The sequence below is a fragment of the Oryx dammah genome, unplaced genomic scaffold (assembly GCF_014754425.2).
Source record: "Oryx dammah isolate SB20612 unplaced genomic scaffold, SCBI_Odam_1.1 HiC_scaffold_28, whole genome shotgun sequence".
NCBI classification, from domain to species: Eukaryota; Metazoa; Chordata; class Mammalia; order Artiodactyla; family Bovidae; genus Oryx; species Oryx dammah.
In genome coordinates this window covers 117,579,121-117,604,220 of record NW_024070212.1, presented here as the reverse complement: position 1 = coordinate 117,604,220, position 25,100 = coordinate 117,579,121, and the positions used below count along the sequence as shown (strand labels likewise).

The following is a 25,100-nucleotide window of genomic DNA, read 5'->3' as shown; positions in this document are numbered from 1 at the left end:
ACACACACACGTGTAAACACGCAGGAGGAAGATGTATGTACACACACGTGTAAACCCAGGAGGAAGATATATGTACACACACACACGTGTAAACACGCAGGAGGAAGATGTATGTACACACACACATGTGTAAACACGCAGGAGGAAGATGTATGTACACACACGTGTAAACACGCACGAGGAAGATGTACGTACACACACACGTGTAAACACGCAGGAGGAAGATCTATGTACACACACACGTGTAAACACGCAGGAGGAAGATGTATGTACACACACGTGTAAACATGCACGAGGAAGATGTACGTACACACACGTGTAAACACGCAGGAGGAAGATGTATGTGCACACACACGTGTAAACACACAGGAGGAAGATGTATGTACACACACGTGTAAACACGCACGAGGAAGATGTACGTACACACACACGTGTAAACACGCAGGAGGAAGATGTATGTACACACACGTGTAAACACACAGAAGGAAGATGTATGTACACACACACGTGTAAACACGCAGGAGGAAGATGTATGTACACACACGTGTAAACACAGGAGGAAGATGTACGTACACATGTGTAAACGCAGGAGGAAGATGTATATACACACGTGTAAACACGCAGGAGGAAGATGTACGTACACACACGTGTAAACACAGGAGGAAGGTGTACGTACACACGTGTAAACACACGTGTAAACACGCAGGAGGAAGATGTATGTATACACACACGTGTAAATACGCAGGAGGAAGATGTATGTACACGCACACACATGTATATGCTGCTGTATCTGTCTGTCCATCTACCAAGGGACTTGTTCCATGGAATTGGCTCAGGAGGTGGTGGGGGCTGGACAGATAGGTCTGCAATCCACAGGTGGAACTTTCTCCTCAGGGACGTCTCTGTTTAGCTCTTAAGGCCTTTTCCCAAGGGGCGAGGCCTGTCACGTCCTGTGGGTGGTCTCCTGTCCTGAGGTCATGCGATTGGAGGTGCCACCCCAGCTACAGACGTGCCCCCAACCCAGCAGCGCCTACATCCATTCCCGACACACTGCTGGGCTCCACTCCCCGGCCAAGCTGACACACAGACAGACCATCGTGTCACTGTGTCCAGGTGACTTTGCTGAGAACAAAGAGACCTTCCCTGGCTCCGCTCCCCGGCCGAGCTGACGCGTTAGATGGACTGTTGTGTCACTGTGTCCGGGTGACTTTGCTGAGAACGAGGGCACTCTCCCTGGCTCGGCTCCCCAGCCGAGCTGACACGTTAGATGGACTGTTGTGTCACTGTGTCCGGGTGACTTTGCTGAGAATGAAGAGACCTTCCCTGGCTCCGCTCCCCGGCCGAGCTCACATGTTGGATGGACTGTTGTGTCACTGTGTCTGGGTGACTTTGCTGAGAACGAGGGCAGTGTCCCTGGCTCGGCTCCCCAGCCGAGCTGACACGTTAGATGAACTGTTGTGTCACTGTGTCCGGGTGACTGCTGAGAACGAGGGCAGTGTCCCTGGCTCGGCTCCCTGGCCGAGCTGAGACATGAGACAGACCGTCGTGTCAACGTCTGGTGACTCTGCTAAGAACGAAGGGACTCTCCCTCTGCCCCAGCTAGGGTTACAGAGGGGACACCCCCAGCCTGACATCCAGACCTCTCTGGCTGCTCCAAACGGCGCCCCCCTGGCCCTTGTGGTCCTGGCATGCCTTGAGGGGGGATGCACCACGCATCCTGGACCCAGGGGCCTCGTGGGGCCGCCCGTGGCCGGCGTCCCCGCTTGGTTGAGCCAGGCAAAGGCAGGTCCAGAGAGCAGTTTCTGTCTCCCTTGTTACTTCAGGATCAGTGCCCGTGGGCTCAGGGCAGGGCCTGGGCTGGGAGGGAAGTGGATCTCGGGGGCTGGAGGAGAAGCCGCCTGCAAGCTGGGGGCCTCTTGTGGGGAGTGGGACTGAGCTGGGTTTGCAGGCCCCAGAGTAGAGCTGTGATTCCTGGAGGAAGTCAGAAGGAAACTAGGAGGTTTATAGAGACCCCTGCCTCCAGGCAGGACAGTCCCGGGACAGCTGGCACTGCCCTGGGGGCACTTGTGTGCCTGGGAGGGTCCTGCCGACAGGGTGGAGCCTGGCTCTGGAAACATGCCAGCCCCTGCTCTGCCGCCATCCAGGGGACAGCCGGGAAGGGAAGTGCCCTCAGATAGGGGGTGCTGGGCCCAGGGCACGGGGCAGGAGGCCAGGCTGGCCTGGGAGTGGCACGTGCGGGGTTGTGGAGAGGATGGGATGGTGGAGGTGCTCCTCCGCTGTTCTCAAACATCACTGCTGCTGGGAGGGGCGGGGCCCAGGGGAGGCTCCGGGAGCGGGAGGAGGCTCCTTCAGGTCCTGGTGCGGGAGCAGGCCACCCCGCGGGGGGCTGGTGAGGGGGTCGCTGGGTAGAGGAGGCAGTGGGCTGGCTCCGGACAACTGGGGGCCCCCTGGGGAGGGTGACGCTGGGACCCCGGGGGGAATTCCTCCCCTTTCCCCTCCCCTCCTCCGAGGTCCCCCAGACCACAGACTCTCCAGCTCGGCCTCGGCCCTGTCCCCCAGGAAACCGCATCATCATGGGAAAGAGCCACGTGTTCCGCTTCAACCACCCCGAGCAGGCGCGGCAGGAGCGCGAGCGCACGCCCTGCGCGGAGACGCCGGCCGAGCCCGTGGACTGGGCCTTCGCGCAGCGCGAGCTGCTGGAGAAGCAGGGCATCGACATGAAGCTGGAGATGGAGCAGAGGTGGGCGGGGCTGTCCCTCCCGGCCCGCCCCGCCGCCCGCGCCCGCTGCCCGCCGCCCGCACTCACCCGCTGCTCTTACAGGCTTCAGGAGCTGGAGGACCAGTACCGCCGGGAGCGCGAGGAGGCCACCTACCTGCTGGAGCAGCAGCGGCTGGTGAGGCACCCCCACCCCGGGTCCCTGCTCCCTCAGCCCTTCTCGCAGCCGCTGGCGCTGGCGCTGGGGTGGGCCACGTCCGGCGGGGAGGGCCGCAGGGGGCTGGTCTCCGCGTGGAGCCACAGGCGCGCTTCTGTGCCCAGGACTACGAGAGCAAGCTGGAGGCCCTGCAGAAGCAGATGGACTCCAGGTACTACCCCGAGGTGAACGAGGAGGAGGAGGAGCCGGAGGACGAAGGTGAGGGGTCTTGTCCGGCGCAGGGGCGGGTGGGGCCAGCCTGGGGCTGGGGAGGGGTCTCCCTGAGGAGATGAGCCTGGGGCCACTCCCTACAGGTCGGCTGGTACACATTTTTGCCCGGGGGACCCCGATCTGCAGGCAGGATTTGGGAGGCTGTGCTGCAGCAGGAAGGCACCTGCGCATACACACATACACACACGTGTGCACGCACGTGCAGTTCTGGGGGAGGCAGCCTGGGGCACGAGGAGGACGGGGCAGGGTCCCGTGCGGGCACCTTGCGTCCACCCGGCCTGTCTTGCCCGAGGAGCGCTAGTGCTCCTCCCGGAACGAGGTCTCTGCTCTGTTTGGGAGCGTTTGCTTGGGCAGCCCACCGCTGACCGCAGCTGCCGGGCGGAGGACTGCCCACAGGCAGGGTTCACATCTAGGTCGGCCTTGGGTCAGCTGGTTGGCCCCTTGCGCGGATGTGACTTGGACGCCCCTGTCTGGACTCGTCTACCTGGGTGGAGGGTGGGGTACCAGGCCGCAGCCCGTCCTCCTGTCCCCGCCCCACTGCTGCCCCCAGTCCTTGCTGAGCTCCGGCCTAACCCTCAGGTCCTCGCACTCACGGCGGGGGCACGGCGGTCCCTCTGGGGCCCAAGGGCCGCTCCCTGAGGCAGTCTCCCTGCTCGGTCCCTTCCCGAACGCCCCAGACAGTTGGTGCGACCCTGGGGGGCCAGAGACCCCCGCCCCCCATCGACCAGGCCCGCCTTTCCGCACAGTCCAGTGGACCGAGCGGGAGTGCGAGTTGGCACTGTGGGCCTTCCGAAAGTGGAAGTGGTACCAGTTCACATCGCTGCGGGATCTGCTGTGGGGCAACGCCATATTCCTCAAGGAGGCCAACGCCATCAGCGTGGAGCTCAAGAAGAAGGTGGGCCAGCCCCGCCATGCCACGCCCCCACGCCACGCCCCCACAACGCTATGCCACGCCCCCCGCCATGCCACGCCACTCCACGCCCATGCAGCCACATTGATGCCACGCCACGCCCCCGCCACGCACATGCAACCGCGTTGATGCCACTCCCCGCAACACCACCCCCATATCACGCCCCCAGCACGCCCAGGCAGCCACGCTGATGCCACGCCCACGCTACACCCCTGTCACGCACAGCACGCTCATGCCACACCACACCACAGCCCATAGCAGGCCCCATACCACACCACGCCACACCCTGCCACGCCCCCGCCACACCCTGCCATGCCCCTTCCACGCCACGCCTCACACCCTGCTACACCAAGCCCCCACCATGCCGTCTGCACCTCGATGGCACGTTTCCAGCCCAGTAGGACTCCCAGCTGAGCGGCTCTGTCTCCCTACCAGGGGGCGGGACGCCCCTGACTTGTACCCCTAGAAAGGCGGTTGGCTCAAAAGAGGCCAGCACTGACCAAGGGGAGCGCGTAGGCATGCTGGAGCACGGGGGGAAGCGGAGCTTCCTCTCCAGCAGTGGGAAGGAGGCTATTCTGGGGCTGGGCTCCACCTCCAGGGGCTGACAGGTGCCATCTTCACCGCACACAGGTCCAGTTCCAGTTTGTCCTCCTCACGGACACACTCTACTCCCCGCTGCCACCTGACCTGCTGCCCCCGGAGGCCGCCAAAGACCGAGAAACTCGCCCCTTCCCTCGCACCATCGTGGCCGTGGAGGTGCAGGACCAGAAGAACGGGGCCACCCACTACTGGACGCTGGAGAAACTCAGGTGTGCGGGAAGCGGAGTGAATGCGGATGTCTGGCGGCTCATTTTCCTGTTTCAGGGTCTTTTTAAATTGGAAGAAAGTACACAGGATCCAGGCTTATTAAAGGATCTGTGTTCTGCTCTGCCAAAGCCAGGCTGAAGCTGGAGGAAGGGGCGGCGAGGGGCTGGGGGGAGGAAGGCAGGGGCTCCTCCGCCTGCGGCAGAGCCTGGGGGTGGTGGAGAGCAGGGTGGGTCCCCGGAGGATGGCCAGTCTGCCCTCCCCTCTGCCTCCAGGGCCCCACGCGCCCACCTTGTCACCTGCACCTGACTCTTCCTGGGGGAAGGTGACTGGGCAGGGCTTTGCCCCGAGAGAAAAGTTTACTATCGCTCAGCTTCCCCTGGAAGGAGGGACACCCGCATGCAGGGGAGGCAGAGGGCTGTCGGGGACGAAGGGGGGTCTCACTACGGCCTCTTCGAGGCGCTCGTGGGCACAGCTGGACAAGGTGAACAGTGAGGACCGGCCGGTTAGAACAGTGCTGGAGGCTTGGGGCAGGGCTGCTGGTGGTCTGGCCCTGCACCTGGAGATTAGGGCAGGGGAACTGGCTGGTTGAGTGGGCTTGGGCCAGGTAAGGGGGGGGTCTTCACTGTGGGGGAAGGGTCTCAGGCAGTGAGGCCCCAGAGATGTCAGAATACCACGAGACACAGAAAATGAAGAACACAGACACACTCACATGTGCAGCCACGCGTGCTTACACATGTGGTCCCGCTCACCCTCAAACACAGGCCCACTGGTACTTGCACACCAACCATGTATGCTCACAGGCGCACCTGCCCCTGTCCTCCGAGCTGCAGCCACTCCTGGGAGATGAATGTGCCCCCAGGCCCTTCCTGTTGCACCTGGGCCCCCGAGGGAACTATCCCTCACAGGTGTTTCTCCCACAGCCTGCTGCTTTTCCAGGGTGATGATTTGGGAAATGCCTTGTTCCTTGAGTCCTGTCACAACTTGCCCTTCGCTCACCAGCTCCCGGGGCTCCGTGCCCAAGTCCGGGTCCCCCCCACCCTGGCTGGTCCCAGGCTCGTCCTCTGCTGACACTCTGCAGCTGTCACTGGGGTTAAGAGAAGTGTGTGGTGAACGTGTGTTGAATCTCAAGCCCCTTGCTCATGGTCAGCCGATTCTGAGGACTGTGGAGGGTCTGTCTGGCAAACCCTCTTGAGCCGAGGGCAACCCTGAGCAGGACAGTCCGCCCGGGCCCACGCTGACCTCTGCCCCGCAGGCAGCGGCTGGACCTGATGCGGGAGATGTATGACCGGGCAGCCGAGGTGCCCTCCAGCATCATCGAGGACTGTGACAACGTGGTGACTGGGGGAGACCCCTTCTACGACCGCTTCCCCTGGTTCCGGCTGGTGGGCAGGTGGGTGTCTGCCTCCGGCCAGGCTGAGAGACCAGGAGAAGACTGGTGGGTGGCTGGGAGACCGGTGGGTGGCGAGGGCCTGGGCCCTGGCCCCGACACGAGGTGGGTGCTGGCCCTCCTCCATGCCGAATCCCCTGCCCTGGTGCTCCCTGGTCTGAGTTCCCCCCCGACCCCGTCCTCCTCTCCACACACCAGCGGGCCCTGATGGGGAGGGGGGTCTCCACATTGCCACCCACCCCCGCTTTGGGGCCGTAGCCCTCAGGCAACACCTGTCCACGGCTGAGAATGGGGCTTGGTCAGCCTTCTGGGTCACCGGTGGGGCGTGAGTGCTCCCAGAGCCCAGAGTCCACGCCTGTTGTTCCCTGCCTCCTGGGCTGGGGGCTGCACCCAGCCCCTGCCCCCATGGGGCATGGTTTCTGAGGCTTCAGTGCGGCCACGACCTTGGCCACACCCGGCCGGGACCACACCTGCCGGGACCTGCTGGGACCTTCCGGGCTGCACACCATCCCCACGGGGGGCTGTGCGTGTGTGTCCACGCCTGGGGACAGCGCGCCCTGGGCCACCTCATCTTTGGAGGCGGCGCCCTCGGTGGTCTGTGCGTCGGCCGGGCCACACGCAGCCGCCCGCCCGCCCCTCCCCGCGCCCCCGAGGAGCCGGTGTTAACTTCTCTCTGTCTTGTCGCACTAACCCCAGTTCAGTCGTCTCTGGCTGCAACAGCTACCCTCTTCTCAACACATGCATGAGCGAGCGCATGGCTGCTCTCACCCCCTCCCCCACCTTCTCGAGCCCCGACTCCGACGCCACCGAGCCTGCCGAGGAGCAGAGCGTGGGGGAGGAGGAGGAGGAGGAGGAGGAGGAGGAGGAGCAGGAGGACCTGCAGGACGACGTCTTTCCGGAGCACGTGCTGTGCGACGGCCGGGACCCGTTTTACGACCGGCCCCCCCTGTTCAGTTTAGTAGGAAGGTTGGTGAGGTTGAGGACGGCATGCTGGGAAGGAACCAGCTCTTTTGCACAGGAGCACTGCTGTGGGCACGGTGGGCCACCGCAGGGCGCCACCCCGGCGCTGGGGCAGGCAGGGGCTGGCCTCCCCCGGGGAGCGAGTGAGGCCGCGAGAGCGCCCCTGGCTGTCCTGGGGAGGCCCAGCCTGGGAGGGTGGGGGCCCAGTGACAGAGGAGGCAGGATGCCCCGGGGCACAGGCTCTACGCAGGGGCCCCTGTCTCTGCAGAGCGGCCTCCGGAACCCCGGGAGGAGCCCCCATCCCCAACCAGGGGCCTCGGGATGTTTGGAGAAGTGGGGGCAGGCATCCTTGCGCCCCCTCACCCACCAGCTGAGGCTGCTGTGCCTCCTTCTGCTGTTTTCCAAAAGAGACAGAGGGTCCGGGTCTGCTCCCAGTGCCCCCCAGCCACCATCGTGGGAAGGGGAGCAGAACCTGGAGGAGGCATCAGGGGGCAGGGGGCAGAGCCTGGCAGTGGGAGGGCCTCCCTCTGAAGCCCCAGGCAGCCTGGCCTCTCTCTGAGCCAGTCTCCATCTAAAATCGAAGCCCCAGGCAGCCTGGCCTCTCTCTGAGCCAGTCTCCATCTAAAATCGAGAACACCCCATCCCTCCTGACCTTCAGGCCGTCAGCACTGGAGACACGCCCTTGGCCTTGTACCCTCCAGGGAGGTGCCCTTTGTGGAGGAGAGGCAGGGATTAAGGGCTCTAGACAGGAGACAGACCAGGTCCAGGAGGGGGCGCAGGGCTTGCCCTGCAGGCAGATGGAGCAAGTACAGTCCGTTTGTGTTTTTATCACCACGGGACAGACGTGAGGAGAGATCTAGAAACCTAGGTGTAGCAGTAGAAACCTTGGCTTACAGAGACTGAATTTATACGTTCTGTGTGTCTGCCAAGGTAGAAGATAGCTTTAATGGCAACCTTTGTAGGAGTCTGGGATTGCTTCCTGGGCTAGGCTGAGGGGAGGTTTTGGAAGTCTTGGCCTTGGAGCACCAGTGCTGAAGCGGTGCCGAGGCTGGCCCCCAGATAACGGGGTTTGTGCTGGGAGCCCGTGGCTGCAGCTGCTGGAGTGGAAGCTCCTCTGGTTCCTCTGGGAAGGAAGCAGGCTCTGTCCAGGGGGTTGCGGATTTATTCTGACTCGGTCTCCCTGAGCGGGGGCTGCTGGCCCCCTGGCTCTCTCCTGAGATGCCCCAGCCCAGCTTCCTGCCCCACCGACCCAAGCGAAGGTGTGACCCCCGGGGCTGGCCCCATGCAGGCCTCTCAGAAAGCCTGGCCGCACGGGCCAGGGCAGCCGGGTGTCAGGCAGGTGTGGGGTCACTGGGAGAAACGGGGGTGGGCTCTTGCAGTCTCAGCCAGAAAGAGCTGGGTCCTTCCGACACTCCCCCCGTGATCTGGGATGTTACGAAACAACCAAAACCAAAGCCGCGCGAGAGGCCAGCTCCCCACGCGGCTGTCTGCGAGGGGCTTCATTTGGAAACGTCCTGATTTTTCTGGTTTGGCGAGAATTGGCTTTTCCCGCGCAGCAGCTGTGCAGGCCCAGCCCTGAGGAGGACCCGTGTGTGGTTCCCTTTACCCTTCTGGTAGCTGCTGGCTCTCTCTCCAAAGCTTAAGCGAAATTGGGGCGCCCACTCTTGCCTCCCTCCGGAAAGGCTTCCGTGGCCCCGGCATGCGTCTGCACCTCACCAATCTTGTGGTTAGCGCCGCCTCCTCCGCTCCCCCACGCTCCGTCCCGGACCCCTCCTCTGCCGCCCTCTCTGTCTCCCGCGGGTCTCAGCCTGCTTCAAGGTGCCCTCGCTTCCAAGCACGGGGTCCCGGCGGGGGCCTCCTCCGAGTCCAGGGACAGCCTGCGTGCCGCTGCGCTGGGGGGTGGGGTGGGCCGGCCCGGGGTGAGGAGGTGGGCCTGTGGGTTCAGTCTCCCCCATGATCCTCCCCGCCTGGACCTTCACTCTCAGAAAAGCGGGTGGGCAGGGGAGCTGCAGAGAGAGGAGGGTGAGGGGCTGACTGTCTGGAATGGACTGTCCCGGGGAAGGAGGACAGGTGCCCCCCACCAAGTATAGGATCCAGGACTCCGGCGGAAAAGCACTGGGCCGGCAAGGCCGAGCTCCCTGGGTGTGCTCTGCGGGCCAAGCCGCTCAGCCCGAATGGTCTCCAGCAAGGCATCGGGCCGCCGTGTGCGGGTGGGTGTGCCGTGGCCAGAGAGGTCCTCCTGACAGGGCCAGGCTGCTCCAGCCCCTGGGGTGGTAGGCGCTGCTGTCCACTTGGGCGTCTGGAGGGCCCGGCCTCTACCCCTTGGGCCCCACCCTCTCCCATCCCCGTTGGTCGGGGTGGGCCTGGGGTCTTCCTGCCCCCTGCCCTCGAGGCTGCTGCTGGCACCAGGGGCAGGGCCTGCCAGGCCCGGGGGTCCCTTCGGGGTGAAGGCGGTGTCGTTGTCTCAGGGTGAAGGGCAGCAAGGAGAGAGGGTCCCACCAGGCTGCCGTGCCCTCTAGAAGCCCTTGCCCAGGGCTGCGTCTGATCTGTGTGCAAACCCGCCTGGTGCCCCCAGGAGTCTGGGGACCAGCTCCCCCCACAGCCAGCAGTGAGGTTCAGAGAGGGCAAGCGTGGCCGTGGACTCCAGGCATCTTTTTCTCTGTGAAACCCCAACCTCCAACCAAGGGGGCCCTCGAAGCCCCCAGCCCTGCCGTTTTCCATCCCTTAAGCATCTAGGTTTTCTTTCCTTTCCGATGTGGGGAAATCCTGTGAGATCGGGAAAGACTAGTTTTACCTAACAAACTTTAAGTCAGCCAGGGGGCGTTGGGGCACGGTGCCCACAGCCGGGGGCTGTCCTGGAGCGAGCCTGGTCCCACCCCAGCCGAGCGTCTGCCCCCAGCCTTGCTGTCCTCGGGCCTCCATCTCCACCTGCGAGACGCCAGCCCCAGCACCCCTGCTTAGACCTCGGTGCTGTGTTTGAACCCCTAGAAGGACAATGCCCCTAGTCCAGCTGAGGCATGCTGCTGGGGAGGGAGCCCCAGCGTCCGTGTTGAGGTGTGAGTAGAGGGGACCCCAGCCGCCTGCTGCGTGGTGCTGGGGGCTCCAGCGCCGGCTGGGTGGGCCCGTGGGGGCTGTCACGCAGTTTCTTTCCTGGAGCTTTCAGTGGTAGGCTGCCAATGGGGTGGTTTGAGCCTTAGGACTCACGGGGTGCGGCCCCCTTCGATGCGTGGGCCCTGTGGCAGGAGGCGCCCCCGGGAGACCGCAGTGGGCGTGTGCAGCCGCGGGGCCATTGGGGAGTGGGGACGCCCTGCTGCCGCGGGCCTGCTGTGACTGCCTGGGTCCTGGCCTCCATGGGCTCAGGAGGGAGGAGGACTGACCTGCTTCCCCTCCCTCATCACCCCTGGGGGTGGCCCCGGGTCCCCTGCAGGGCGCTGCGAGAGGCCGTCAGGGAGCTGGGAGCCAGTGCCTGGGGGGCTGCCCCCTGAGCCTTCCAGGAGGCGGCCCTGAGCCTGGCGGGCCCTCCTGGCTGGTGGCCCTTGGACAGCCTGACACTCTGCCTCAGGAAGGCATCACGCCCTCACTAGCCCACAACCGAGGCAGCGTGCTTTCCCCATGGGTCCTCCTGTGGGCCCTGCAGGGTGCAGGGGGGGTGGGCAGGCCCCCCGCCTGGCGCCTGGGGCTCGGGGAAGTCTCCCCACCCTGCTTTCTGCAGCAGGCTGTGCCCAGGGGCAGGCAGGGCTGGAGGGCAGCGCTGACTGGGCCCCGCACCTGGGGGCTGCCCCACCCAGTCCCCTCAGCCCTCTGGGGCAGGGCGGGGCAGCTGGGCCTCGGGGGAGCGGAGCCCGCTCTGTGCCTGAGTCCCGGCCCTGCGCTTCCCCTTCTGGACCCTGTGACTTGGCTCATTTCACGGCCGCCCCTCCTCCCAACCCCAGTTTCCATCAGAGAAGCTGGGCCAGGAGCCCAGGTGCCTGGGAGGGGAGGCCCCCCATCCTGTCCGAGGTGGGTGCTGGGTGATGCTCTCTGTGACTTGGGCGAGGCCTTCTGTTCTCCGGGTTCCAGCGTCTCTTGCTGGCTTCTGCTCCACGCAGTGGGCCTTAGTGCCCGTGCGCCCCCAGTCAGGCAGGGGTGCCCCTCATCCAGAGAGCGCACTGAAGGGAGGGGCCACGGGGCGTCCTCAGAGAGGCGCTGTGCTAGGGAGGGGGCTTCTGCCTGCTGGGGGCCAGGGGGCTGTGGTGGCAGGCCCTGGGAGGCCGCACCCTGGGGCGCCTTGGGCCCGGCTCAGCCTGCAGGGGCCCAGAAAGCAAAACCAGTCAACAGAGGTTGGGCCTACTGGTAAATTCGGGCCAGTGGGGAGAGCTGTGCAGAAAGCGGCCTGGCGGCTGAGACGTGGGTGGCTGTGCACAGAGAGAGCAGACAGACTGGGCTGTGAGGCCAGAACCGGGCTGGGCCCATAGCAGGGGCTGGGGCGTCTGTCGGATGCAAAGAGCTCAGAGGCCGCGACGGGTGGCGTCTGCTCGGGCCTCAGGTCCCCTCTGGCAGCTGTGGAGGCCGTGGGGGAGGAGGGAGGCCAGGGCTGATGGGCTGGGTGATGAGTTTCAGAGAGACTCGAGGCAGAGCTGAGGGACAAGCGAGGATGGCGTGCAGAGTCCTGACCTCCGGCGGGGGAAGGCCGGCCGTGGCCAGGCCAGGGGCCCACTGGAGAGGGGACGCAGGGCCCTGGGGGCAGCCCCGCCCCCCGCCTGTGGCCACGGGGTGTCCAGAGTGGGGACCCCAGCCTGGATGAGGGGCGGGGTGACGGACGACACACTTCTCCTCCTGTCCCCCAGCGCCCCCACCCCACCCAGACCAGTGCCCAGACTCCCACCTCAACTGCCCATACCTCTGTCCCCACCTGGGGCCCCTCACCACGCCCCCACACTTCCTCTCCAACACCTCCCACCATCGGACTCCAAATCCTGCCCCTCCCCCAGGACCACACCCGAACTCCCCCTAGCCTAGGAGCTCAGGGTTGCCAGGTCTGTGCCTTTGGGCTGGAGTGGAGGGCAGAACACAGCTGGAAACCAGGGTGCTCCCTCAAAGAGGGGGTCCCCCCGAGGAGGACACACCTCAAAGAGGGCATGGCCCCGAGGAGGGTAGGAGCGGAAGGGAGTTGTGCTTACCTGCCCACCGGCAGGGCAGCACAGGCTACATCCTCCGCTGCCTGTCAGATCCCGCAGGTCGAATGGCTCAGGGAGGGGGTGCCACAGGGTGACGTGGCCTCTGGCCCGCCTGTCCTGGCACTAGCTGGGCGCACAGCTGAGCTGCTGGGAGAGGGGGGCTCTGGGCCCTGGGGCTGGTGGGGCCGTGCCAGGCAGCATTGCAGCGTCTGGGGCATTCTCGGGGCTCTGTTCAGCCCTCCTCCTGGGCTCTGGCTGAAGTCATGGAGGCTCTCGCCCCTTGTGTTCCTGGAGAGACTCACAGGGAGCCCTGAGCCGCCTTTCATCATCTGAGGTCCTCTGTGGGGTCCACCAGTGTCAGGGGACCCCAGGAAACGGGCAGGGGAGACGGGGGGGGGGCATCGGCCCCAGTGTGAGGGTCATAGGTCAGTGAGGTGGTCCCCGGTCGTCGTCCTTGAAGCAGGCTGAGCCCTCCTCCTCCCTGTCCTCTGCTCAGACCGCCCCTCACCTCCGCGTGCTCCCGCCCCGCTGCCCTGCCCGCTCCTGCCCCCGCCTGGCTGCCCGCTCCCTCCTGCTTTACAGTGTTGTGTTGTGAGCCCACCCTGCCACCTCTGCCGCCGCCCGGCCCGGTGCTCGGCGGGCGGCCCTGACCGCGGCCTCTCGCCCTCCAGGGCCTTCGTGTACCTCAGCAACCTGCTGTACCCCGTGCCGCTGGTGCACCGCGTGGCCGTCGTCAGCGAGAAGGGCGAGGTGAAGGGCTTCCTGCGCGTGGCTGTCCAGGCCATCTCAGGTGTGTGCAGGCGGCCTGGGCGGGGTCTGTCCCTCCCCGATGGGGCCCCTGGGCGGGGGGAGCCTCCGCGGCCTCTCGTGGTGGTCTGCGTGCAGCCAGCCTCCTCTGTCTCTCCCCGTGAGAGAAGCCCTGCTGCCCGGCACTCGGCTTGGGCCCCTGGGGCTCTTCTTGGTCGGCTGGGGCCTTCAGGGCCGCATGGGCCGAGCCCGGGGCTGGCTGAACCCCCTCTGGCTCAGGGCCCCACCAGGCGGCCTGCAGACCCAGCTTGGTGCAGAAGTGCCCCCCAAACTCCCACCACGGTCTCAGCCCCAGAATGGGTGTGCAGACTCCAGCCCTGGGTCCCCCAGCCTTCCCAGCTCCACAGTACTGCCCCCTTTGGAGCACATGGCTGCTCGGGTGCTGACCTGTGTCCCCAGAGGCCGTGAGCCCCTCCCCACAGCCGGCCAGCTGGTCCAGCCCCCCACTGAGAAGCAGACACCCCTCACTGCCCGGTCCCCTCCTGGCCACCCCTCTGGGCTGGGGACAGCCACCCCAAGGAGGGCTTCGGGTTTGCTGGGTTTGCTCCTCTGAAAGTGGGTTCTCTGTGAAGCTTTTTAGAAAGGAGTGTGGAGAGAGGCTTGGAGGACGCGTGGGGGACTGCTCGGCCAGAGGGTCCCTCTACTGTGGTGGCCACTGTTCCCTTCTCCACTTCCAGCCTCTGGCGTCTCCTCGGGCCTCTTCCTCCCCTCCCTGAGGCTTGGCCCGGGTACTCTGGGTGCCCCACGTGCGGCTGCCGAGGGCCCAGGCCAGGACAGGGGGGTGCGGAGCGTGAGCAGCACGTGTGTGCGCCCTCTGGATGTTTCGACCCCTGTGCTGGGTATCGCTTCCCCACGATCCCAAGCGCTCTTTCCAGCTCCTCCAGCCTTGTGACCGCGGTGCTGAGGGCCCTGGGGACGTGACTGAGAAGGGGAGCCTGGGGGTGGTCTGGCTTTAGGGACGAGCCAGGTGATGGCGATGCTGGGGCATCCAATGCCGCCCTCCTCCCCTGAGGGCACCCTGGTGCGCTGGGCGCCTTGTCCTCCCCGGGCTCTTCCTAGCCCTTCCTGACCCCTCGGTCCCTGCAGAGCAGGCCCACCTGGCCGGCCGCTTCATAGACAGGTCGGTGCTGCGCGTGTTTGGGCCACACCCGACGTCCCCCATGTGGTGGCTGAGCTGGAGGAGGTGGTCACCCCTGCCTTGTCCCCCTGCTGTAGCAGGAGCCCTCCTGTGCACTTGCCAACTCTGGGCCACCCTGGGCGGTGGTGGAATAGAGCCCTGGGCCCTCAGGCAGCCGGGGTGGACACCTTGATGGTGGTCGCACCCACCCAGGGCCCCAGAACAGAGGGTCAGGGCCCCCTGGCATCTGTGAAGTCTCCTGCAGTGCCGTCTAGCCACAGGGGCTGGAGCTGGGGACTAGGGGCCCTGGAAGGGCTAGAACTAGGGGCCTTCAAGCGGCAGAAGGGTTTGGTTTTGTCCCAGGCAATAGGGAACCCTGCACACCGGGAAGAAGGGGGTGTGAGAGCGTGTGGGGTGTTGAGTATCCAGCTGCGTGATGGCGGGGGGGGAAGAGGGGTCCGGAGGATGCTGGGTTCTGCTGCAGCAGCTGAGTCTGGGGGCAGGAGTTAGGGGCGGGGAGCAGAGGTAGAAAGCTTGGCTCTGACAAGGTAGAGTTCACGGCCCCTTCAGAGCGGCTGTGCGGATGACGTGGCTGCCGCTGGGCCCTGGGGCAGCGGAGGCGGGTGGTCAGGGTGCCTGGGACATGCCCTGGTTATTCAGGGCCCCTTGGCCATGTCTGGGAGCCCCCACGCAGGTCGGAGCCCCACCTGGTTCCCGCATCCCCCCTGCCAGCGCTCGGCCTGGATGTCCTCTCCCGCCTGGGGACAAGCTGGGCCTGACCCTCTGCTTGATCCTGTTTCAGCTGATGAGGAGGCCCCTGACTATGGCTCCGGTGTCCGCCAGTCGGGAACAGCCAAAATCTCCTTTGACGACCAGCATTTTGAGAAGGTAGTGGTGCAGCCACAGACGCCACCCGGCCGCCAGCCCTGAGCAGCCTCAGGGAGGGGGGAGGACGGCTTCTTCCTTGCAGGCACCCTTCCTGCCCTCGGGCGAGAGGCCCAAGCCGGGACCTCCCAGCCCAGGCGGCTGCCTGAACCTCGTGCTCTGAGGCCTTGGGCCCAGGGCCCCCGAGTCCTTCTCAGAGAGGTCATCAGTGCTGGGCCTCACAGGAGAGGCATGGGGCGCCCAGCGGTGCAGGGAGGGCCCAGAGTTGGGGCGGTGGGGCCTTGTGGGCAACTGGTTGGGGGGCTGGCCAGACCCTGAAAGCAGTGGGGAGAGTTTCCCTGCGTCCTGCCCAGGGCAGCCGGGGAGCAGGGTGGGGAGCAGGGGGCGGAGCAGGGGCGGAGCTGAGGGAGGGGTCCTGGCTGGGGTGGGCAGGGATGAGGGAGGGGGGAGCCGAGGGAGGGGTCCTGGCTGGGGTGGGGGCAGAGCTGAACCCTAGAGACGTGTCCCACCTTCCTTTCCTGCTTCCTAGACTAACATAGCCCTGAGAAGAACGAGGCCTGGGGAGGGGTATGCCCACGGCAGGGGTGGGCCTGGGTGGGCGCTCAGGTTCCCTGGCAGCGCTCTGTCCAACCCCGCCACCTCCTGCACAGTTCCAGGCCGAGTCCTGCCCCGGGGTGGGCATGTCCCGCTCAGGGACCTCCCAGGAGGAGCTGCGGATTGTGGAAGGCCAGGGCCAGGCTGCAGACTCTGGGCCCTCAGCAGACGAGGTCAACAACAACACCTGCTCAGGTGGGTCTCCGTGGCCCGCCTCCTGGCCGGCACACGTGCTGCAGGCCAGTTCCCAAGCCCGGGGTCAGCCCCTCGGGTCCCTCCACGCCCCTCTGCCCTTGGCTCCCAGCAGCGGTGACCCCGGAAGGCCTCCTGGACAGCCCTGAGAAAGCCGCCCTGGATGGGCCCCTGGACGCCGCCCTGGACCACCTCGGCCTGGGCAGCACCTTCACCTTCCGCGTGACCGTCCTGCAGGCGTCCAGCATCTCTGCTGAATACGCTGACATCTTCTGCCAGTTCAAGTGAGCCTCGTACCCAGGCTGTGCGGGTGGGCCTTGGCAAGGTGCAGGGGGGCGGGGGCGCATGGTGGCCCCCTGGAGGCTGAGGTGCCCATGCCCAGGCCCTGCACCCACCGAGCATCTCCTCCGGTTCGCAGCTTCATCCATCGCCATGACGAGGCCTTCTCTACAGAGCCCCTGAAGAACACAGGGAGGGGACCCCCACTCGGCTTCTACCACGTCCAAAACGTACGTCCTCAGGGCCCCTGACCCCTGCCATGACCCACCCTCCCGGGGCCCTGGCTCTGCAGGCCTCCCTGAGACCCCTGAGTTGCTTTCACTCGGTCCCAGCTTCTCCCTCTCCTGAGCACCAACCCTGGGCTGGGCGTGAGGACACAGGCCCTCAGGCTCCAGGCGGGGGCACGCATGCTCCTGCTGGGCAGTAGGGCCTTGGGGGGGTTTAAGACTGGAGGTGGGGGCAGCCCAGAGCCCCTGAGGGCCCCTGCGGTGAGCCTCCGCTGGATGTGGATGTGAAGGGTCTGGGGGCCCCGCAAGGCCGCCCTGGCTTGGTCCTGGGGATGAGGCAGGGAAGGGCAGGGTGCACGGAGGGCCACGGGGTGCCCAGGCAGAAGCCGGAGAGGCCAGGGAACCCCCAGCCTGGAAGAACTGGCAGATGGTGGGGACACGGTTCAGCCCGCAACTTGAGCCAGGTGTCAGGAGAGCAGGAGGACTGTGCTGTGAGGCGGGGAAGCGGCCCTGACGGAAGCCGCTGGGTCGCCAGGCCTCAGGGGCCCAGCCGGCCAGTGTGAGTTGGACCTGCACTATGGGTGTGCCCTGAGCAGCCAGCCCGGCCTGGCTCAGAAGGGCCTGTGGACTGTGGCCCGTCCTGCCCCTCAGGGACGAGGGGCTCTGGTGGTCTCTAAGCCAGGAAGGCGGGGCCAGCTCTGCCAGGGCACTGCATGGGTTCCTTCCCTGGTGGCCCAGCAGGGCCCGTCAGCCCAGGGGCTTCAACCAGGGGCTGCTCGCCTCTCAGCCCCGGAGGCTTAAGCCCGAGAGCCTGGTGGGCTCCGCGCTCCCTCTGAGGCTGTGATGAGAACCAGTTGCCCCCCGCTCGTAGATGGCCACCTTTCCTGGTAGCCTCACGTCATGTCCCGTGCAGGCCTGCGCCCAAGTGTCCCCTTCCTACAAGAATACTGGGCCTGTGGGTCCCCGGCGACCTCATTCTAGCTCAGTCGCCTCTGTGGAGACCCCTCTGTAACACACATGCTTTAACACGTGGGATGCGGGTGGGGGGGTGGGGGGGAGGAGGGGGGACACAGTTCAACCCACAACGCCAGGCGAGTGGACGAGAGCCCGAGGGGGGTCACAGAGGCCCATCCTCCAACTCTGTGATCTGAAAGACCAGCTGAGCCCAGGGGCCCTCGGCCCTTCAGTCCTGGGGACAGAGCCCTTAGACCGGCCCGCAGTGGCTGGTCCACAGGGCGTGTGGAGGAGCAGGCTGGGCAGACCCAGGCGAGGTCAGCCCCAGGCTCTCCAGTCTGGGCCTGGGCTGCCAGGTGCTCCACAGAGGCTGAGCTCTCCCCTCCCTGACTGTCTGTCCCGCCCCCCAACCAGATTGCGGTGGAGGTGACCAGGTCCTTCATCGAGTACATCAAGAGCCAGCCCCTCGTGTTCGAGGTCTTTGGGCACTACCAGCAGCACCCGTTCCCGCCCCTCTGCAAGGACGTGCTCAGGTCAGCAGGCCGGCCCGGCCGGGCTGCTGCAGGGGGTCGGGGCCTCTTGCCTCCCGGCCGGCAGGCCTGACCTGCAGCCTGCACAGGCCTGGTGTGCTGGTTCTGGACCCGTGTGCCCCCCAACACCTCCCTGTCTGTGGCCGGACACGGGGCGGGTCAGAGACGGCCCCGCGGGGCTGAGGAGGGGTCTCAGAGGGTCACTGTCAGAACCTTGGTCATGTCCTGGCGCCCAGGGAAGCCACGCGGGGCTGGCGAGGGCAACCCCCTGCCCTGCTCCTGAGTCCTCCGCCCCCCCCACCCCAGGTGGGACAGGGGTGGCTGGCCCTGCTCCCTCCCCTGCCTGGGGCTCTCAGGGTGGGTCCCCCCGTGTGTGGGGAGAGCAGCCCATAGGCACCGGGGCAGTGGGGGCCCTTGTTGCCACCTCCAGGCACCCTCTGCACTGACGTGCGGGACCCAGGGTGAGTGTCGGCAGGGCAGGCCGAAGGAGCTAGTTCCAGGACTCGCCTGTCCTAGGGACGAGAGGGGCCTGCCTGGATTCCCAGGGCTTCCTGGGGCGTCCAGGGGAGATCTCGGGTTCTAGGGTGCCTCCTCCCTGGCTGGTGGAGGCCTGAGATCAGGCCTTTCCCAGGCCCCGTGGGAGGGCACCGGCCTCTGGTCACTCACGGTCACTCTCCCCACCTCTGTCCGCACAGCCCCCTGAGGCCCTCTCGCCGCCACTTCCCACGGGTCATGCCGCTGTCTAAGCCAGGTAGGTGGGGCTCTCCCTGGTGCAGGGGTGCCTGTGTGGGCTGGCTGCCCTTGGCGGAGCGAGGTCCTGTGGGGGAGTCCCTGCCCCCTAGCCTCCTGGCACCACCCTGCCCCCTCCCCCCGCCGCTGGCCCTCCAGAGGCCCCATGGAGTCAGGGCTCCATACCAGAGCGGGGGCCACAGAGGGACACCTGGGAGGCTGCCCACGGCTGGGGATAAGGGCAGGGGGCTCCCAGGGGGCCGGGCCCTGTGAACTGAGCCTGCAGGATGGACACGGTCTGAGAGGAAAGGCCGGCCCAGAAGCTGCTCCCCGGGGTGGTGGGGGGAGGCTGGAGGTGGGCGAGCCCGGGAGGTCCCTGGAGGAAGGGCCCTGGGAGTCAGTCCGCGCCTGGCACCCATAGCAGAGGGGCTGTGGGCAGAGGTGGCTGGGCACCCAGGGCACGGAGCCTGTGTGTTGGGAGCGGCCACATGTGTAGGGCAGGGGGCCCAGGGCTGGGGCCTCTCTGTGCTGGAAGCAGGTGCTTGGCGTGGCCGAGGGGTCCTGGGTGGGTCGTGGGGCCTCAGAGTAGGTGTGGCTCCAGCCACCGCCTGTGCCCAGGTATGTGGGGCTGCTGGCTTCTCCCTCCTGGCATGGATGAGCCGCAGTCACGCCCGCCCCCTGGGGTGGTGTGTGAGGCCCGTCTGTACCCCGGGGTGGAGCCTGCCGGTCGATCCCCAGGAGGGCGGTGTTCTTGCCGCTGCTGGGGGTCTGCTCCCCACCTCCTCTGCGCACCCTCAGCCGCCAGCAGTCAGTTTGCACCCACGTCTTCTCCTGGTCCCCCCAGTGCCAGCCACCAAGCTCAGCACGCTGACGCGACCCTGCCCGGGCCCCTGCCACTGCAAGTACGACCTGCTGGTCTACTTCGAGATCTGCGAGCTGGAGGCCAACGGCGAGTGAGTCCCGAGCCGGTGTTGCCCGCGCGGGACTGGGCGGGGGTCCGAGGGACTTGCGGGGAGGAGGGGCCTAGGGCAGCGGGTGGTGTTCCCCTGCCTTCTGCTCCGCCCCGGGGGCCGGCCGTCTGTGCTGCGCTCGCGGGGCGGGGCCGGGCACGCCCTCAGCCCTGCCGCCTCTCTCCCAGCTACATCCCGGCAGTGGTGGACCACCGTGGAGGGATGCCGTGCATGGGGACCTTCCTGCTCCATCAGGTGCGGAGACCTTGCCGCCCCGCCCGCCCCACAGCCAACCCCTTCCCGAGCCCCTAAGCCCACCTCGCCCCGAGCCCCGCCCCCGGCCCCACCCCCGCCCCGCCCGGCCGTCTGACCAAGTCCTCTCCCCTGGTGCCCGGCAGGGCATCCAGAGACGGATCACCGTGACCCTTCTGCATGAGACGGGCAGCCATATCCGCTGGAAGGAAGTGCGGGAGCTGGTGGTGGGTGAGTGCAGGCTGGGTGGGTGGGGGCAACACAGGCCGCGCTCAGCCCCAGACCGGGCTCCACTCCTGTTGCTGTGTGGTTTTGGCTGACCCACTTAACCTCTGTGTGCCTCAGCCCCTCACCTGAAGAGAGGCACAGGGACTCAGGTGGTGATTCCAGACTTCTGTTTAATCACCGCGCTAGCTTGCTAGGGCCGTCGTGAGGAAGTCATGCACTCCGGATGGCTTGAAACCACAGAAGTTGACCCCTTCTCGTTGTGGATAAGTCCTGTGATGAGGGTGTCAGCAGCTCGGCCATGCTTCCTTGAAGCCTCAGGGGAAGTCCTTCCTCCCCACCTCCAGCTTCTGGTGGTTTGTGGGGACCCCTTGTGGACACGTCACCCCAAATCTCTATCTTCATGGGGCCTGGGTACTTAGATGAGGGCCCATCTAGTCCAGCATGACAGCCTCTCAACTGCTTACGTCTGTCAAGAGCCTGTTTGCATAGGAGGTCACGTTCTGAAGTTCTGGGGGTCAGGACCACAGCACATCTCTCTGAGGGGACCCAGTTCAGCTCGCAGTGCCAGGGGCTTGGATGCTTTCGGTCTGTAACTTCCTGCCATGAACTCTTCCATCTTGGAAATGTTCCGTTTGCTGACTTTGCAAAGAATCTGTCTTCCCAGTTTCCGTTCAAAGACAGGGACCGCCATCCCTCCCAGGACGGACTGCCGTCCGTCCTCAGCATGAAACCACCTCCCCACCCCATGGCCCTGGAGCTGAGGGACCCCCGAGGCCTCGCCCTGGGCGTTGCTGTGGCCGAGGGCATCAGCCCAAGGGCAGTGTCCCTGGGGCTGGGGAGTGGCTCTGTGGATGTAGTAGCAAGGATGTGACGGGGGCCCGTCATCCTGAGTCAATAGGTCAGGGTCGCGGACCGCAGGATTCTGGGGGCCCCAGGACAAACGTTTCATGTCAGCTGTTCCGCGTCGTCTTTCCACACAAACCAGAAGAGCAGAATGCGTGCACACACCCCGTTGCAGATGTGGTCTGGGGGAGAGGCCCAGTGATTCCTTTCTGACTTAAGAGAGAAAACTCAGGGCTACTTGTTTATCCCTTGAGGAGGCGGAGTGATCACATTAACCATTTCCGTAAGAGTGAGAAGATGCCCTGGAGGAGGGCACCGCAGTCCACTCCAGTGTGCTGGCCCGGAGAATCCCATGGACAGAGGAGCCCATGGGGTTGCAAAGAGTCAGACACAACTGTCTGGCTAAGCACGTGCACTTGGGCGAGAAACGGGGAACGGAGGCGCCAGGCGGGAGTCCTGCCTCTTGGCAGTCCCCGTGCCTTTTATGGACAGAGTCACCCCTTGCCCCCACCACAAGTACAGGCGTCTCAGAAGGCTTTGCTGGAAATAGCCCTTGCAAGGAGACGTTTTTGACTCACATAGTGTTTCTCTTCTTTTTTTTTAAGTATAAAAAGAGAGGAAGCATTTTTTCCTTCTCATCTTGCCAAGATGTCCTCTTCCAACGAGTAGGAGGGCCTGTGAGTCCCAGGCTGGGCGATTGGAACCTATCAGCTGGGGTGGGGAGATATTGCAAGAGTTATTTATGGCTGAGAGACCAAGAAGCTCAGAACTCAGGCTGCAGGAGACGCCCACTGACAGACGCCACCATAGGCAGCTGCAGACCCTGCATGGTGTGCAGCTCAGTCACTGAACCACGTCCGACTGCGACCCCAGGGACTGCAGCCCGCCAGGCTTCCCTGCCCTTCACCATCTCCCAGAGCTTGCTCAAACTCATGTCCATCAAGACGGTGATGCCATCCGGCCATCTCATCCTCTGCCGTCCCCTTCTCCTCCTGCCCTCAATCCCTCCCAGCATCAGGGTCTTTTCCAAAGAGTCGGCTCTTCACATCAGGTGGCCAGGATACTGGAGTTTCAGCTTTAGTATCAGTCCTTCTGATGAATATTCAGGGTTGATCTCCTTTAGGATTGAGTGGTTTGATCTCCTTGCCGTCCGAGGGACTCTCAAGAGTCTTGTCCAACGCTGGAGTTCAGAAGCATAGATTCTTTGGTGCTCAGCCTTCTTTATGGTTCAGCTCTCATGTCCCTACATGACTCCTGGGAAAACCATAGCTTTGATCATACAGACCTTTGTCAGCAAAGTAATGTCTCTGCTTTTTAATATGGTGTCTAGGTTTGTCGTAACTTTTCTTCCAGGGAGCAAGGGTCTTTTAATTTTGTGGCTGCAGTCACCATCCACAGTGATTTTGGAGCCCAGGAAAATAAAATCTGCAGTTTGCACTTTTTCTCCATCTATTTGCGTGAAGTGATGGAGCCAGTTGCCATGATCCTGAGTGTTTTGAATGCTGAGTTTCAAGCCAGCTTCTTCACCTTCTTCTTCCACCCTCATCCAGAGGCTATTTAGTTCCTCTTCACTTTCTGTCACTAGGGTGGTGTCACCTGCGCCTCTGAGATTGTTGGTATTCTCCCATCAGTCTTGATTCCAACTGCAGACCCTGCATGGGCCTCCCTGCCCCTCTCGGTGTTGCCTTTAGCCAGGTGCCCCTGTGGCCGTGTAGGGAGCCCTGCGGCACGGCCTCGTAGCTGGAAGCTCCCGCCCAGGCAGAGATGGAGAGTGGGGACCTGGTGCCCACCTGCCCTCCTGGGAAGTGACATGTGGCCCACCCCTCTTCCCGCAGGTCGCATCCGAAACACCCCGGAAACGGACGAGTCCCTGATCGACCCTAACATCTTGTCGCTCAGCATCCTCTCGTCCGGATACATCTGCCCGGCCCAGGATGACCGGTGAGTCTGCTCGGGGTCAGTGCTCTCTGGAGGGGGGCCCGGGGTGTGTTCTCAGCCCCCCCACCTGGCTTGCCTGGCTGCACTGGGCCCTGAGCTCTCCAGGCCCTTCTTCCTGGCCCTCCAGGAGGTGGTGCAGGAAGGGGCCCCTGGTGAGCTGTCGCTCGGTCACCTGATGGAGGGGCACGTGGGCGCTGCCAGCGGAGGAGCTGGGTCCTGCCCTCAGGACTCTCACGGGCGGGAGGCAGCATGGGGCAGTGAGCAGGTGAACGGGCCGGACTTCCCAGCCACACTGCTGTGGGCACGTGTCCCCTTTGGCAGGCGCCCTCCTTGCGGCCCAGGGTCCTGAAGGAGCTCAGGGAGAAGCTGGCCAGTGGTCTGGCATCCTGGGGTGGGGATGTGCCCAACGGCATGGCTTGGCACACACTCCTCCTCACGGGGTTTGCCGGGCTTGGGGGTTTTGGGGCGAGGCCTCTGGGGGCCAGGCTGGGGCGGACAGCTCCCTGCCAGAGCCACCCTCCTGGGGGGACGTTGGTAGGCTTGGCTCTGTCTGAGACAGTGCTTTCTGAGGGCGTGGGGACATGGGGAGGGGTCTCCCGAGTCCTGAAGGCTTGACCTGGCCTAAGAGGCGGAAGCCGAGAGCTGACCCCGAGCCCCAGCTGCGGGCGTCTCCGTGGGCTCCTGTGCTGTGTTTGCAGGGAGTGTCTTGAGGGCTGGCTGCGCTGGAGCAGGTGGGGGCCCCTTTGCCAGGGCAGCTGGATCCATAAGGATAAAGGGTCTTGGTCCAGACAGAGCTGGGCTTCCTTGCAGACTCCCTGGAGAGTGGGCAGTGACCCGCAGGGGCAGATGTGGCTCTGTTCCAGCCCTGCCCTAGAACCTTCTGGAGGAAACACAGCCTGCACTCGTGTCCAGAGGAGGGAGGGTTGGATGAGGATGCTGAGAGGTGTTCTCTCGAGGGTGGGGGCACCATGACAGGCAGGCTGGGCTTACGGGAAGGGCGGTGCAGCACGTACGGTAGGCCGGTCGCTGTGAGGACACACCCTGGGGTTGCGGCAGAGGGCCCAGCACTCTCTGCATGGGCTGCCTGTGGGGACATGGGCCTCCAAGACCGGGACCCGGGGGTGGGGCTGAGGGGACCCCTGTCACCAGAGAGGGCTCTGGCATGCCGAGTGCCCCTGGGGACCTGGAGAGTGACCTCAGCATTCCCCCAGCCTCTGACCCTCCCTTTGTCCTGGCAACGCCTCCATTCTTGGGCTAGAAGGCGCGTGGACCAGAGAGGAGGAGGGTGTGGGTGCCTCTGGGACTGTGTTTCTGGGCTCCCATCCCCCAGCCGGCACAGTGGCTGCAGGGCACGTCCTGGGGAGCTTACGGGGCTGGACCTCGGGTCAGTGGGGCTTTGGCTGAAAAGGTTCACCCTGCTCCTGGAAGTCAGAGCACCCGTCGCTGCCGGGCCCGGCCTGTGCCCTGGGCAGGACGAGAGGCCAGCTCAGGTGCTGGATGTCAGGGCCCCCAGGGGCGACAGGAAGCCCCTGGACCAGAGTCCCTGCCCGCAGCTGCTTTGGCCCTGCTTGGCTCCCCCTCCTCTGTCTGACCCCAGCACGGCCCTGACCTGAGCCCCACCCAGGGGAGAGTCTCGGGGACCCCCTTAGCGGGCGGCCCTAGACGGGCAGCGTGCGGAGGCTTGGCTGGCCTCCCAGCAGCCCCCTCAAGGGTCCTCCTGTCCCCTGGACCCCGGCTGACGCCCTCAGAGCTCTGCGGGTGACAGGGCAGGCGCTCTCCCCGCCGGGAGACCCAGGCCAGCCTTGGGTCCCGCGCCTCAGCTGCCCACCTGCTTTGCCACGGCCCCCCAACCCCCCAACCCCCGCTCAGGGTCCCCGTGCTGTGCGGCCGCCCGGATCCGATGGGCCGCCGCTCGCTGCAGACGCTCCTCCGCGCTGCCCCCGCCTGCTCTGCTGCCGCTGCCCCCCGGCCCCCGCCCCCACTAACCTGTGACTGTTTGTGTTTTGCAGGCAGTTTCTTGATTCGGACATGCCTAGGTACCATCCGTGCCCCTGGTTTCTCTCAGCCCGCCCCCACTCCACAGCCCCGAGATCTCATTCCAGCTTTCGGGCCCCTCCACACTCGCTCACCTCCTCGTCTGTCTCTGCCGTCTTCTCCTCCCGTCTTATTTCCTTTCTCCTCTCCCTGTCACACTGCTTCCTCCCCATCACCC

The 25,100-nt window shown here is 65.1% G+C and overlaps 1 protein-coding gene across 12 annotated transcripts in view; it reads left to right on the top strand.

Moving 5' to 3' along the window:
• KIF1A (kinesin family member 1A) overlaps positions 1-25,100 on the top strand; it is a 66,479-nt gene that overhangs the window by 23,420 nt on the left and 17,959 nt on the right. For 3 of the 12 annotated variants that reach the window (XM_040232011.1, XM_040232009.1, XM_040232007.1), the window contains 19 exons: positions 2,560-2,740; positions 2,822-2,894; positions 3,038-3,131; positions 3,890-4,038; positions 4,684-4,862; positions 6,113-6,250; positions 6,944-7,213; positions 13,035-13,153; positions 15,090-15,175; positions 15,823-15,961; positions 16,074-16,242; positions 16,377-16,467; positions 17,833-17,951; positions 18,644-18,699; positions 19,522-19,630; positions 19,816-19,882; positions 20,026-20,110; positions 22,786-22,891; positions 24,898-24,924. In XM_040232011.1, the coding sequence (XP_040087945.1) occupies positions 2,560-2,740; positions 2,822-2,894; positions 3,038-3,131; positions 3,890-4,038; positions 4,684-4,862; positions 6,113-6,250; positions 6,944-7,213; positions 13,035-13,153; positions 15,090-15,175; positions 15,823-15,961; positions 16,074-16,242; positions 16,377-16,467; positions 17,833-17,951; positions 18,644-18,699; positions 19,522-19,630; positions 19,816-19,882; positions 20,026-20,110; positions 22,786-22,891; positions 24,898-24,924 (2,257 nt within the window). The remainder of the gene's footprint in view (positions 1-2,559; positions 2,741-2,821; positions 2,895-3,037; positions 3,132-3,889; positions 4,039-4,683; positions 4,863-6,112; positions 6,251-6,943; positions 7,214-13,034; positions 13,154-15,089; positions 15,176-15,822; positions 15,962-16,073; positions 16,243-16,376; positions 16,468-17,832; positions 17,952-18,643; positions 18,700-19,521; positions 19,631-19,815; positions 19,883-20,025; positions 20,111-22,785; positions 22,892-24,897; positions 24,925-25,100) is intronic. The other 9 variants (XM_040232017.1, XM_040232015.1, XM_040232013.1 and 6 more) reach the window with 3 other exon arrangements.